Consider the following 14,015-nt stretch of genomic DNA (forward strand, 5'->3'; position numbering starts at 1 on the left):
CACGTCTCAGAATGTAAAAGATGGAATTCGCAACTCAAAATAAAAATCTGACTAAGCTTACCAAAAGGCTATTGTTAATATAAGTCTAGGCACAAAACTCTTTTCACAAAGTTTGGCATGACTTGTTAATAAAAATGGTGTCAGTATTGGATATAATAAAAATGAAGTTGTTCTAACCACAGAAAGCAATATCAACAGTTGTTTAAAAAAAAAAAAAAAAATCTTGTATACCTACATTACTCTTGTTTCATCTTGTTCAAAACTTTTAAAATTCTAAATTATATTAAAATTTTGAGAAATTTTATTAGTAATAAAAGAAAGAATCGAAATGATGATTTAGGATGTACAGCAATAAGTAGATGATACATAAGAATAAGACATACAAACATGATATACCAAACATGCAAAAATTGGAAATTATTTTTGTTTTGAGAGACTGAGTGAGGGTTTGTTGGTTTTGATCTAAAAAAGTAGAAGGCTAGCAAAGAAAATGTGGAATCTCATAGATCATCATGGTTCTGATCTACAAAAGACAAACCGATAAACACACACAAGTGAAGTGAAGTGAAAGATCAGACGACCAAGAGGCTGGTTACTTTCTTTACTATATCAACCATATTTTTCCCTAGCTACCAAACAAACCAAAAAGATCATTGAAAATCTGAGAAAGTGAGTACAACGTAGATCAGAGAATTGTAATTAAGCATGTTAGAATGATTATAGACAGAGTAGAAGACCCACCTGGATTCTAGATCACAAACTGTCTGAATTCTGGTTCTCAACTGCAATCACATAAAACTTTGCAGATTCATTCATATAATAAAGTTGACGAAACCTGTAAATTCCAAAAATCCTTTACGTGCACTACCCCCGGCTTGCCATGTCAGCAAGTGGGTCCAGAGATAGTAAGTCTCATCTGACTCGGCAAGCTTTAGTAAAGTGCTACTAGGCAATCCAAACCAAGGGAAACAGTGTTGTACCTATCTTTTTCATAACTTTTATCATAACTTGATAACTTAATCAATTACGGGCAATGAACACTTTCAAATAAGCTGACCGTTTCTTTTATTCGTTACTCACGTCCAAATACCAATCACCTTAAAGTTTTAGTAAAGGTTGTGTCCCTAATTTTTTTTTTTCTCAGTCTAGTACTAGTCCACTAACTTTGGAACATGGGAAACCTAGCTGAGTTGTCTGATAAGAGTGTCCGAGGTTATGGCCTTTTTGGCTCTTTTGTGTTTGTGAAGACTTAAGAGTGAAGTAGCTATACCCTATACGTGATTGTTTGGATTTGAAATTGGTGATGGCTTCATTTGTTTGAATAGCAATTCAATTAAATAATTTTCCAAGTAGCATAAATTTAAGATAAGGGCAGAAGGATTTTTTAAGGGTACACCTCACAAAAGATAGGTTCCTAAATTTTTTAAAATAATTGCAATTGCACTAATCTATATCTATATATTACTAAAAATTGAAACGTAGCATTTAATATTACTCCGCTCAGGTTGAGCCACATCAGCTGCTATGTCATTACCATTCTTTTTCCTAAATTTGTCCTACAATTTAAAATTAGTTTTCCTAAATTTAAAAATATTAATAAAAAGAAAATAATTCTCAACCCTTTGTATCACGGTTACAAATTTAGATGACAACCCTTTATGTTTCATGGTTACAATTTCAAATAGCAACTCTTTGTGTTTCACAGTTACAATATCAAATGGCAACCCTTCAGCTTCCTAACGCCAGACTTTGGCTTTCTAACTCCTTCATCTCTTCCTCTCCTCACACTATATTAATAAAGCTAGATGATTCAGTTCAGGTATCTCTAAATCCCAGTTGCTCTTAACCTCTATTCTTGTGACTGTCCTGCATAATAGTTCAATGTAAGGATTAGATTAATAGTATTGTTCTTCTTTATTGCTGTTTTTTTATTTTTTTTTATTTTTTATTTTTAAATAATTTTGTTACTACCTCTTTTGTGTTGTGGGTATTTGTATTGATATATGATTGATTGTTTCTAAGTTTAAAATTGATTTGGTTTTTTATTTTTATTTTTTAATGTTTGAGACAATGGTAACATTATTGGTTTATATTGTGTTATCTGTGTGATAGAGTTTTAGTAGTATCCGTGCTTGCAGAAATTCAATTGAATGGTGTAATCTATGCCTATAGAAATTCAATTTGCTAAAGTATTTTAGTAGTTAGCAAATTGAATTATAGAGTTTAAAATTCAATACTATACTCAGAACATATACTTCTCCTTTTTTTTTGGTCTCTTCATTCAAGTGAATCTCTCCTTCATCATTGGAATCAATTTAAAATTCCTTCTATTAGCTTTGATTGTATTTGATTGTACTCTTGGCTATATCATAAAACGCTGTTTTTTTTATTTTTTTATTTTTTTATAGTAATTATCGTCATTTTTGTTGTTGTTGAATCAAAATAAGATTATGCTAGATCTTTATAATTAGTAGTTGTTGCATCTTCATCATTATCACAAGTTTAAGATAGAGATTACTCTCATCAGTAGTTGCTGCGTCTTCTTCATTGCCAAACTTGATCATCTAGCCAAACCGCTTGCTTCTTCAGTTTTTTTTTTTTTTAATCTTTTATTTTGCCTACAACATTATATATATATATATATATATATTATTTTGCAGGATCCAAGCAAGAAAGAGTTTAAGATGCTTGTTGTGTTATTCTCTCAAATATTTTACAGCATGAACAACTTGTGGTATTGAAGGAATTACTGAATATTTTATATCAATAGTTATTTGTTAATAGGTGTTTGACAGCTTTAGAATATGAAAAGTTTTAGGTTAAATGGGTAACAACTTTAATTTTATTAATTTTTGCTTTCTAAATTACTAATAGTGATTTATCATGTTAAATTGGTAGTTTATTTGTATATTAATCAGCTATAATGTTGTAATGTTATTTATTTCTTCTTTCTAATTTATGAGGTTTGATTCAAATAATTTTGAATAAGTCCTCTGAAATCGAATTCAATACAAAAGAAATTTTGTTAGGGACTCTGTAAGGCTAAGGAGAGCTCGAAGATAATATAAGTTTTGGTCTCATATAATATACTTATATTGTGAGCTTCAGGTGCTACAAGTAGTATTGTAGTAACTTATATATGAAACTCTAGATGTAACACAAACAGCTAAGAATAACAACATTCATTAATATTTGTTTTTTTAATTTAAATGGTATTTTGCATAATTGCTTAGTATTCATTAGATTTCATTTTTAGTAATTTTCCTATGCATCGCATGAGTTAGCGACTAGTATAATTAAAACAAAATTACGTTTTTTCCAAAACTATCCCATTGTGTAGTTGAAAAATATTTTTTGGAAAAAAAAAAATTGGAAAATTTAAATCTACCCAAAAAATACAACTCTCAGTATCACATCCATATTTCTTCCAAATCTCTTTAATTTTATGATTCCTAGACCTAAACTAGGTGGTGACTCCATTTACACCTTCCGTCATGGTCCACCCTAGGCCAAGGTGTACTTCTTGGAGAAGAGGACCTGTCGCGGGCGCTTGTGCTCACAGATTGTAAGTTGAAAATAACAAGGACCGAATTGATTGTTATCAAAATGTAGGAACCAAATTGTCTGTGACCTCAAAATGTAGGGACTGAAACAGTGTTTTTGCCTAAAATTATTTCATGGCAAGAATACAATCAAAGTTTCATACAAAAATGATCAAATGTGTTTCACTAAAATAAATTAATGGTACAATATGTGAAGACAATACCAATGAGTTAAGGATATCCAATGAACATGGAGATTTATTAAGGGACGTCCATGTGGTTTCAACAAATGAATAAGGGAAACGTGAGGGAAGTAATGAAGTCCCATTTACCTCACGCGATTATATCATCAAACCTATAATTAGATATGTTAATTTCATAAGTGAACCCTCAATTTGACATGAAAACATTAAGAACACAGAAAGCCTCACATTGACTGAAATTCTAGTCTTAGTGATTTTAATTCTTTTATTAATCCCAAACCTATGATTTTTTTTTTTTTTTAGCCTAATTGGTGTTACCAACCCTAGTTGGCTGTCCCAATTACACATTTCATTATCCAATTTGGATAAACCCTTACCGAATTGAAAAACCCTATTTTTTCATAATAAGCTAATACTTAAAAATTTATTGTTTATTAAATCCATTATTCCGGTAAAAAGTTATGACCAAATTGAGAGTACAATTTTTTAATTAGTACCCTTGATTACATTCTTGAACAATTAATTTAATGGATCGATTGCCAAAATACAACACCCCCAATTTAAGCATAAAACCCTAATCATAATATGTAAAATCTATAATAATTTGTTAATCTAATGCCTTTTTTTTTAATATCAATTGGTGGTTTCAATCTCCAATTTGGATTGTTAATTTTATGATTAATTAATCAATTAATTGAAATTAAATTTAGTTGTAACATAGAAACCCCTAAATCATGGCTTAAACCTAACCCTAACTTAAACACTTCTCAAATTCTAAGCAAAATAATAGGATTTAAGTAAAATTGACATAAAATATGAAAAAAAAAAAAAGGGTTGATTACTAATTGGGAGTGTTTAATTGAAAGAACCAAAATATGAAAAACGAAAAGAAAAATGAAAAATGAAAAAGAAAAAGAACCTTTTAAGATTTCAGTGAGGTTCGCCAGAATCCAGCTATGGTAGCTCAAGGAGGGAAAGGGATGTCTGGGTTGAGATCAATGGAGGCTAACCAGCCCTTGGTTATTGGTGTTTTGGTGCTTGTTTGAAAATTCGTCATTTTCCAATGAATATATGGCATAGACACTCCCGAGAGTGAGAAAGGGCTCTAGGATTTTCTACTAGCATCGGTGGTGCTAATTCTGTGACCTAGTCTCTTTCATAGAAAGGATCTACCATGTTAATTACGTACATAATGTATTTGAATTTTTCATTCATTTTTTTTTTTTTTTTCCATAGGATTTTCAATTTTGCTTTATAAATAATAGAGGGAAATTTGTGCGTGATCAACTAAACAAGCAGATATAGTTGTGAGCTTACTACTTGGGGATGGGATCCATACTAATTTGTCAGCTCCAAAGGTGGGATTGAGATGGTTGCTTTTGATTTAGGTGACAGTGTGTTGCCATGAGATCAACTACATTGTTATGTCTGATGGAAACGATACATTCGAACAAGGCTGAGGCATGAATGATGAATGTATTCAAGTATGGGATTTAGGGGTTTTGCCAAATTCTGACTGAGCTCCCTTTGCCTAACAAATAGCATGCACTGCTTTTAAGTAGACGTTTGGTCTTGCAAAACCCCTTCCAAGTGTATAAAGATTAAAGAGTTAGGGCTGGCTTGAAGAGTGAGGAATTTTTTTTTTTTTTTTTAAATGCGTTTCCTTCAGCAACCTGAAACAGACCTCATCATTTTCAGCAGTTAACTGTCACCCAGATTTGTTAATAAAGTTGTATTCATTTTAACAGTTCTCCCTAAGCCTAAAATCCCCATAGGCTTTTGGCTTGCATATCCTTTGAATATTAAGATAGTATCTTCTCTGATTAGAGATAACAGACATGACATTGTTAGGCACGACAGTGCTATGAGAACTTGAATGAAGTACAGATAGGAAAGTATTAGTCTCTCTGCTCCGGAATCGAGAGGTAAGACTAATCATAAACTGCAAAGAGCTATTACAATAGATAGAAAGAAGGAAATAAAAGTAAAATTTTACATAGGTCTTTGCAATTATATACACACACAACTCAGATGACAAAGTAGAGAAGAAAAAAAAAAACCAACAAAACCTTATGTAGATACTAAGGTGGCAACATTTGCTGTTCATAAAAGAACAGTTGAAACATGAAATTCAATAAAATGACATGGAGCTATGGTTGCCATCTGGCTGTTACTCCCAGTCATCCAGCTCTGTGATGAACATTGGATTAAGATTTTTATATGGCTCCCGTTCACAAAGTCTTTCAAAATATGACTTCCTCAATCCATAATTCCTAGCCATGTTAGAGCGGACCCAACCTGAATGGTTTCTGGCTGCACCGGTAACAATGACAGATGTATTCTCATTAGCAAAATTAGCCAAAGCTATTGTTGCCTCCGGCTCTGTGGTTGATGAGGCATCCACTAGAAAAATATGACTAAAATGTCCAGCAGCTATGCCTTCGTTGTATAGTCGAAAGCTACTCACATAAGTTGACAAAATTATCTTGAATTCCTGAAGTTCTGTGAGTGGGGGACATTCAAAACATTCATCTTTTACAGGACATGAGCGCAGAATGTCACTGGGTACTCCATCCATCTCTCTAAATGCAGCATTGGCTCTAAACATATCTGACTCTGGAATCACCTCCATCAACCTTGTCATTAGCGCATCGCATGTGTGGTTTATAGGTGCACATATAAGAACCCGATTCTCTTCAGAGGTTTTATATATTTCAATTACAGCTTCACAAACAACCACCCCTGTTCTTGCTGATGCTTTTAGTTCAGGTACATACCTTTCCACTTCAGTGCCAATGAGCGGGCCCACAAGAAGATAAGGTGGAGAGCCCGGATAGCTTAGAATCCGACGAACTGCACGGAACTCATCTATATTAAGTTCATGATAGGCATCAAACACAGGTGGGTTAACATTGTTCTTCCAAGAGACACATTCAGGAAAGATGAAGTTCTGGGATGAAGTTTCTATTGCAGTATCAACAGCTTGATGAGCCCTTTTCAGACAAACTCTGTTGAATGAGAAGCTGATGTCATATTTGCGATTTCGATGATGCTACGAATGAAAATCGTCTCCAAATTCAACTAAAATGCAATTGCTTTTCACCACGCGATAGATAAAACCCTGCTTAATATTTAGACTGTTAGTGTTGTAGGTAAGATCATAAGATGAACAAATGATGCTCATATGCACTTTGACTAGATATGTAAATTCAACTACAGTAGTGCAGTGGAAATACAATTCTACATAATTCTAATAATATGAAATATTTGAGAAATGAAATTTAACAAATGGTATAAAAAGCCTCAGCATAACCTTAGTCGAGGCCGGTTATGCAAGACTAACCTCATCAAATGGTCAAATTAGCTGAATGTGTTACTGGGTTGATTAGCTACAGTTTAGTTTTAAAAGATTCACAAAATGCTGCACAGAAATTATATAATTCCTGACCAGTTTAAACTCAAAGTAAAACAAGAAGTCTATACATAAAACTCAAAATTATCTCTAGCAAAATTCTGTGATTTAATCAAGTATGAGTTAATTGAAGAAAAAGCTTACCTGAAAGGCCTCAACCTCTTTATCCGAAGGTTGAGCATAGACCATGTCCCTTGATAAAAGGAATGGCCGCCTCTGAGGAACAGAATCAATCTCAAATGCTACAAAGATTTTATCATCCTTCTCATCACTTCCATCAGAATATTTATGCTCGTTTTTTTCCTTATAAACTGTTGCTTTCTCCAACTTCAAAGTCACTTTCTCCAATAGGAAATCAGTCCATTTCTAGTTCCAATAAAAGCATAAAGTTACTACAAGCCAGAGAGCAAAAGCATATAGTGTATTCCATCATTCACAACGTTTTAATATACTGACCACTTTTTTTTTTTAAATTTTTTTATGAAACTATGCTGACCACTTAAGACCATCAAAGAAGCAAAACATTATAATTTATAATGTAAGATAGATATCTGCAAATGATAAATGTCAATTGCTCCCTCAAAAGATCTCCTTGTGATTTAAAAGAGGTGTCCAAATGGGAGACTGAAGAAAGATAAATTTAAGAATGGTTTCTTTGTGATATATAAAAAAAAAGAATAGTTTCTTTGTTCACCAAAAACAAGATTTCAAAGAAGATAGTACACAAATTGGTATAATATACCAAATTAAATTTTCTTGACATAGTAGTTAACTTACACACGAGTATAATTTACCAAATTAAATTTTCTTGACAAAGTCGATAACTTACCTCCAAGTAGTAATCCTCGGCATATAACAGAGCAGCAAAAAAAGCCTTATAAGTTGAAGGAGATAAAGGCTGTTTCAGAACTTGAGGCACAATGTCTCTCTTGATCTGACCTTCGATATCCTCAGGAATAGCATATAAGGGTGTACCCTTTTCATACATATAGCTCATCTTCCCTTCTTCATTTGTTACATTATTGGGAGCTGTATACAGAATTGGCTTAAAAGCTGGAGGCTGCTTAGTGGAAGTCTGACGAGGCCCCAAGGTAGATGAATTTGAGACCACTGAAGGTGAAGATTGAGGTAGTTTTTTGGAAGTTGGAGAAGAAGAAGCTGATGGGGGTTCAGTGGTCTTAAGGACAGATGCATATGATCTAGAAGAAGCAACTGGAGGTTTAAGGGATGATGGAGATGGTGATAGGATTGTGGAAGATGTGGATGGTCTAGAAGAAAATGTATGTGGCAATGGATTTGAACTTTTAGAACTGGGTGGTTTAGATGGAGACTAAGTGGTGTAGAAGAAAATGTGGGTTGGTTTACATGTTGTGGCTTGTCTTTCTCGGAATTACTTTTCCCCGAAGACTCATTCGAAGATTTCAAGAACCCAGAGACTAGTTCGAAGATTTGAAGAAGAAACCCCATATTGTGTGTCCTTTCGCGATCAGTCCCCTCTTTGGTTGCTGAGAAAATAAGGACAACGTCTCAAAATGTGAAACATGAAATCTCAATTCAAAACGAAAATCTGACTAAGCTGACCACAAGTTATTGTTTTATTAACATGTCTGCGGTACAACGTTCTTCACATATGTTGATGTGATTGGCGTATAATAAAAATGTTGTAATCATAGTAAGTTATGTTAACAGTTCTGAAAAATGTTGTATATATTTTGTTTCATCAAGTTCAAAACTTTAAAAATTCTATATATGTATATACCAAACATGAAAAAATAAACACAGACAGGTGAAGTGAAAGATCAGACAACCGAGAGGCTGGTTTCTTTCTTTGCTATATCAACCACATTTTTCCCTAGCTACCCAACAGACCAAAAAGGTGATTGAGAATCTGAGAAAGTGAGTAGAATGTATATCAAAGAATTGTACTTGAGCATGTTAGAATGATTATAGACAGAGTAGAAGACCCACCTGGGATTCTAGAGCAAAAAAAGACTGACTGTCTGAATTCTGGTTCTCAACTGCAATTAATCACAATAGACTTAGCCGATTCTTATAATAAAGTTGACGAAAGCTGTAAATTCCAAAAATATTTTACGTGCATCACCCCTGGCTTGCTACGTCAGAAAATGAGTCCAGTGTAGTAGGTCTCATCTAACATGGCAAGATTAAGTAAAGTTAGTACCACTACCCAACATAGCAATCTAAACCAAGGAAAAGGGTACCGACCACTTTTTTTTTTTTTTGGTTGTTGTTGTTAATCACGACCAATCACCTTGAAGTTTTAGTAAAGGTTGTCCCTATATATATATATATATATATATATATATATATTTTCAGTCTAGTACTAGTCGAATAACTTTGGAACCTGGGAAAGCTAGATGAGGGGCCTTTTGGCTCGTTCGGGTTTGTAAAAACTTAAGAGTGAAGAGTTTTTTTTTTTTTTTTGGGTAGAAACGGAAAAGTCTTATTTAAATAATAAAGACTTAAGAGTGAAGTCGCTATACCCTATACGTGGTTATTTGGATTTGAAATTGGTGATGGCTTCATTTGTTTAAAATTTAGATAGAAATTCAATTAAATTATTTTTCAAGTGGCATAAATTATGAGTAAGTCTAGTACCACAAATTTTTCCACAATTTTACCACAACTTTCCTGTGAGGAAACTCGTGAGTGGTAGAAATAAAATAGTGAGTCTATGATTTCATCACTCACAAATCGCTACGTAGCAAAATTGTGACAGAGTTGTGGAAAAGTTTGTGGCACTAAACTTATTCATAAATTAAAGGTAAAGGGACATCTCACAAAAGATAGGTTCCTAATTTAAAAATTAGTAAATTACCCGTGCGATGCACGAATAAGATTGTAATATTTTATATAAGATAGTTTTGGAGAATGATGTACATATATTATATTATAATTGTTATAGAATTTTGTTAATAATGAATTCATCTCAAAATGTAACAACAAAAAAAAAATTTGCCTGTAGGGGTTAGGCTAGCATGACAATAGTGGTTGCCCCTTGAATTCCTCTCCTTCTCTTTCTTACAAATGCTTTGTTAATATCAGGTCTTTTATTTTGGTAATAGTAAAAAAATGCGTTACATTTAACAATCCATAATATTTTCGTGTCTCTCTATCTCTCCCTAGGGCCTTATCTGGTCAGTTATATTAGGACTTAATTTTTTTTTTTAATTTTGCTTTTGTTTTTAAAACTAAAACAATGGGTATTTTAAAAGACACAAAGAAGAGAGAAATGTGTGGTGAAATTTCAAGAAATTAAGGAGATAATAGTAAAAATAAGTTAATGTAATCTTTTGGGTAACAGTAAAAAAAATTTAATGAAAAAAAGTAAAAAAAAATGCTAAATGCTAAATTAGAGCGCAACATGGCATAACCTCATGCACTCTCCTACATAAAAGTATGTTGGTCTCAAGTTTTGCATAAAAAGTATAATTAAATTATGTTGGTCTCAAACTTAAACAATAAACTTAGTTTCTATAGTATTTTGATCTTCACTTTTTACATCAATAGGAATTGAGTAAGCAAGAAAAGTTTGAAAAGGATTCATAGAAATGAATATCTAAATAAACATAGATTTGCTATAATAAGTAAAATAAGTACATATTGTTAGCCACAATATTTTTTTTTTTAATTTTAAAAACTATATAAATTAGGAGCTAACAATAATTAAATGAAGTAACATTTACCGTAAAAAGATCACATAAGGCATACCCTTGTTGCTCATGGATTTGATTGAATAAACATATCATTGATTTTGCCAATGAAATTCTACTTCAAGCCAAACCATGTAAATACTACAATAAGACTTAATGAAAAAAAATGGTATGCATCTAACTAAAAGTTTTTGTAGTCCTCTCTAGTTTCTACCATATGGTATACCAAAATTATCTTTGCATCATAGTTTATATGCCAAATATTTTTGGCTAAAATCCTATAAATTTTTTAGATTTTCAAAAAGGACAAATGCTTCAAGAATCTATGACTACAATATCTCAATTGTCTGTCAATATCTGAACTTATGATCAGCTATATGCTTATGATGGACCTAGCACTTTCATGCATTTGCTCATAAAAGATAATAATAATAATAACACATACAATTCAAAGGCATCACAAACAGTTTGGTCCAACTTGCTGTGAATTTCTTAATTATTTGTAGGAGCATATCAAAAGTCATTGCAACAAATTGGTTTTCATACCTAGTACCATAGCATCATTGACAACTCAAAATTTAATATAAATATAGTTGAATGCAATATGACTATTAGTGACTATGTCATATCATATACAATTTGACATTTTCTGTAACACACCAAGAGAAGTACTCGTTATCTTAGAAGACAATCTTTCCAATGTGTAGCCCTTTGGTAAAATTGAATACCATCTTCAATTTGGGGAATCCTAATATACCACTCAAAATGAGAGAAAGACAAACAGAGACTAAAAATTTTTAGAAGAGGAAGAGAAAATAAAGTAGTGGGACTGTTGAGGTTAGATTGTACATTTCCTTTTTTTTTTTTTTTTTAGAGTGATTGTATATTTTTCTTAACTGTACATCTCCATTAGTTTACATAGGAGGGTTGAATTAAGACTTGAAAAATGTGTAGAAATGTTTGTTTTGTCAGATGGGATTACTGAATCCTAACTGCAAACTGTTGTTTTCAAAGAAGCTGAAGAGTGTGTGTAGTCTAAAGGGAAGCTTGTATAGAGGAAGAGAACTTCTAAACGAATTAGGATCTTGGCTTTTAAGTTTCATCTACACGTTGGGGAGGAGAAAGCGAGTTTGTAAGTGGGTTAGAGTCTAGGCTTTCTTCTACAAGTGAGAAAAGATAATGCCTAGGTCATAATATATAGGGGAATAAGTGGGTTTGGGCTTTTCACAAGGTTTGGTCTAATTTTCAATAGCAACCCACCTTTTAGATAACAGTAAAAAAAAAAAAAAGTTAACATGATCTTTTGGGTAATAGTAAAAAAAAAAAACCTTGATGAAAAGAGGTAAAAAAAAAAGCTAAATGAAATATTTGAAGGCCACATGGTAGGACCTCATGCACTCCCACATGAGGTCTCTGCTCTATATATATTGATTTCAACTGCACTAAAATAATTAAAATAAGATTAAGCTTTGCCAAAACTATCCCATTATATAGTTGAAATATATTTTGGGAAAAAAAAAAAAGGAGACAAGTAAATTAAACAATTTAAGTCTACCCAAAAAATACAGCTCTCAGTATCACATCAATATTTTTTCGAAATCTCTTTTATACTAGTATATGTGCCTATTGTCTTTAAGTTGCCCTAAAACTCTTAACCATCTCAACCTTTTATTTTTATTTTTATAATGAAGTGATTAAAATGCATTTAATGTTTTATTGAATAAAAATAATAAAATTTTTAATTTATTTTATTAAAAATAAAGTCAAACTGTGCACATATATCCAAAAAAAAAAAAAAAACACAAACAACCACAATGAAAGATTCATTTTCATTAAATTTCTCATAAATATCCTCTATTCAAATTGCATTAAATTTATTCTTCTCTTATTCATCATGACTATGTACACTATGAATTTCCCAATCTGTTTACTTCCCTATGCTCTATTGGTTTTGCCAATAAATATTTTCAAGAAACAAATGCTATAGCTAGTATCAACTAAATTTGACTTGTATCCAATATGCTAATGCATTGCCCCAAAGTTTTTCTTGCATCAATCAAAGAAATAAGGGAAATGTTAACCAATGCCCTTAGGGCATTAGTTTATGAGATATTTTTAGAAACATTTTATTGGGAGAATAATAAAACAATAATTGTTGTTGATAACTTTTTATATTTCCCATGAAAGTTATTCAAAACTTCCCTATTATGCTTTGTTAACAGATGCCCTTAAGGCAATTGTTAATATGACCCAAAACTTTCCTATTAACAATTGCCGTAAGGGCATCTGTTAACATGACCAAAAAAATAAATCAACAATATCTATATTTTCATGTGCCCTTTGGTGTATATCCTATAAATTTTGTTTCATATTTAATGTAGGGTTGAATTTATTCAACTATATGTTGGCTTTATTTCGTGCCAAATTTGCTTGTAATTCAGCATTTAGAAACCCTGTATTTAGGTGGGAATAATGTAAAGGTTGTGTGTGAGAGAGTGTGAAGAATTGATCAAGAGTATGCAAAAAAAGGTGACTTGCGATTGGACCTCGCAACTGACTCATGAGTGGTGACTCCCCAGAATTTGTCACATGTGTGGAGCATGTAGGAAGTTGAAGGGTCAGAACAACTGGATCACTACAAGACAAAAAGTACAATCTAGCCATTCTGTTATCTGGAGAATGGAACTCATGACTCATCCCAATCGCATGTTACTTGCTAGTGCACCCTGTTTTGCAGAAAAATGACTTTTCACATTCTTTCTCATACTATAAATACCTTTATACCCACGAAATGTAGAGAGATTCTAGAGAGAATTTTGAGTGATAAACCCTAGAGAACAACAAGATTGATTTATCCACAATCTTATACATTTGATTCTTTAAATTTCTCTACTCTCACCCTCTCCAACGTCATACCCTTGAGAGGATCTTAAGTCAAATCCTTACCTCACCACATTTAGAGCAGTGAGAAGGTTATTGGTGTTTAGGAAGCAATTCAAGAGAGAACCAATTCATTTTGATTGATGCAATGAGCTAATTGCGGGATCCGGTAAGCTAGAGAAGACAAAGTTAGACGTAGCCTTGTTGGAGCAAGAAGCTTGGAAGGCTTAGGTGCATCGGGTAGATTAGGCTTGGAGGGTCTATTGCTATTCATGTATCCCAATTGATTTCCTAGTGGATCATT

At 32.4% G+C, this 14,015-nt stretch overlaps 2 protein-coding genes across 3 annotated transcripts in view; both read right to left on the minus strand.

The window, feature by feature from the left end:
* The window catches only part of LOC126720651 (probable RNA helicase SDE3), a 45,914-nt gene that overhangs the window by 7,003 nt on the left and 24,896 nt on the right, over positions 1–14,015 (minus strand). The window contains exon 1 of one of the 2 annotated variants that reach the window (XM_050423381.1): positions 742–815. The exons of the other annotated variant lie outside the window; for it this stretch is intronic. The gene's annotated coding sequence lies outside the window, so the exon portion shown is untranslated. Of the gene's footprint in view, positions 1–741; positions 816–14,015 lie in introns of those variants that run through there. 2 annotated transcript variants of the gene reach the window in all.
* LOC126720654 (uncharacterized) lies at positions 6,042–9,260 on the minus strand. Its single transcript, XM_050423388.1, has 4 exons — positions 9,126–9,260; positions 7,987–8,662; positions 7,302–7,523; positions 6,042–6,866 (listed from the first exon to the last, which is right to left on the minus strand). The coding sequence occupies exons 2-4, from the start codon at positions 8,152–8,154 to the stop codon at positions 6,798–6,800; spliced, it is 459 nt and encodes a 152-aa protein (XP_050279345.1). The 5' UTR covers positions 8,155–8,662; positions 9,126–9,260; the 3' UTR covers positions 6,042–6,797.

Source organism: Quercus robur, chromosome 4, assembly GCF_932294415.1.
Source record: "Quercus robur chromosome 4, dhQueRobu3.1, whole genome shotgun sequence".
Classification (NCBI taxonomy): Eukaryota; Viridiplantae; Streptophyta; class Magnoliopsida; order Fagales; family Fagaceae; genus Quercus; species Quercus robur.

What these genes read in the sequence shown, in the direction of transcription:
- LOC126720654 (XM_050423388.1), bottom strand. Translation starts at nt 8,154, where the DNA reads ATGAGCTATATGTATGAAAAGGGTACACCCTTATATGCTATTCCTGAG. An exon ending in CCGAGGATTACTACTTGGAG is followed by an intron (nt 7,524 to 7,986) that starts GTAAGTTATCGA and finishes TATTGGAACTAG; the next exon opens with AAATGGACTGATTTCCTATT. An exon ending in AAGAGGTTGAGGCCTTTCAG is followed by an intron (nt 6,867 to 7,301) that starts GTAAGCTTTTTC and finishes AATATTAAGCAG; the next exon opens with GGTTTTATCTATCGCGTGGT.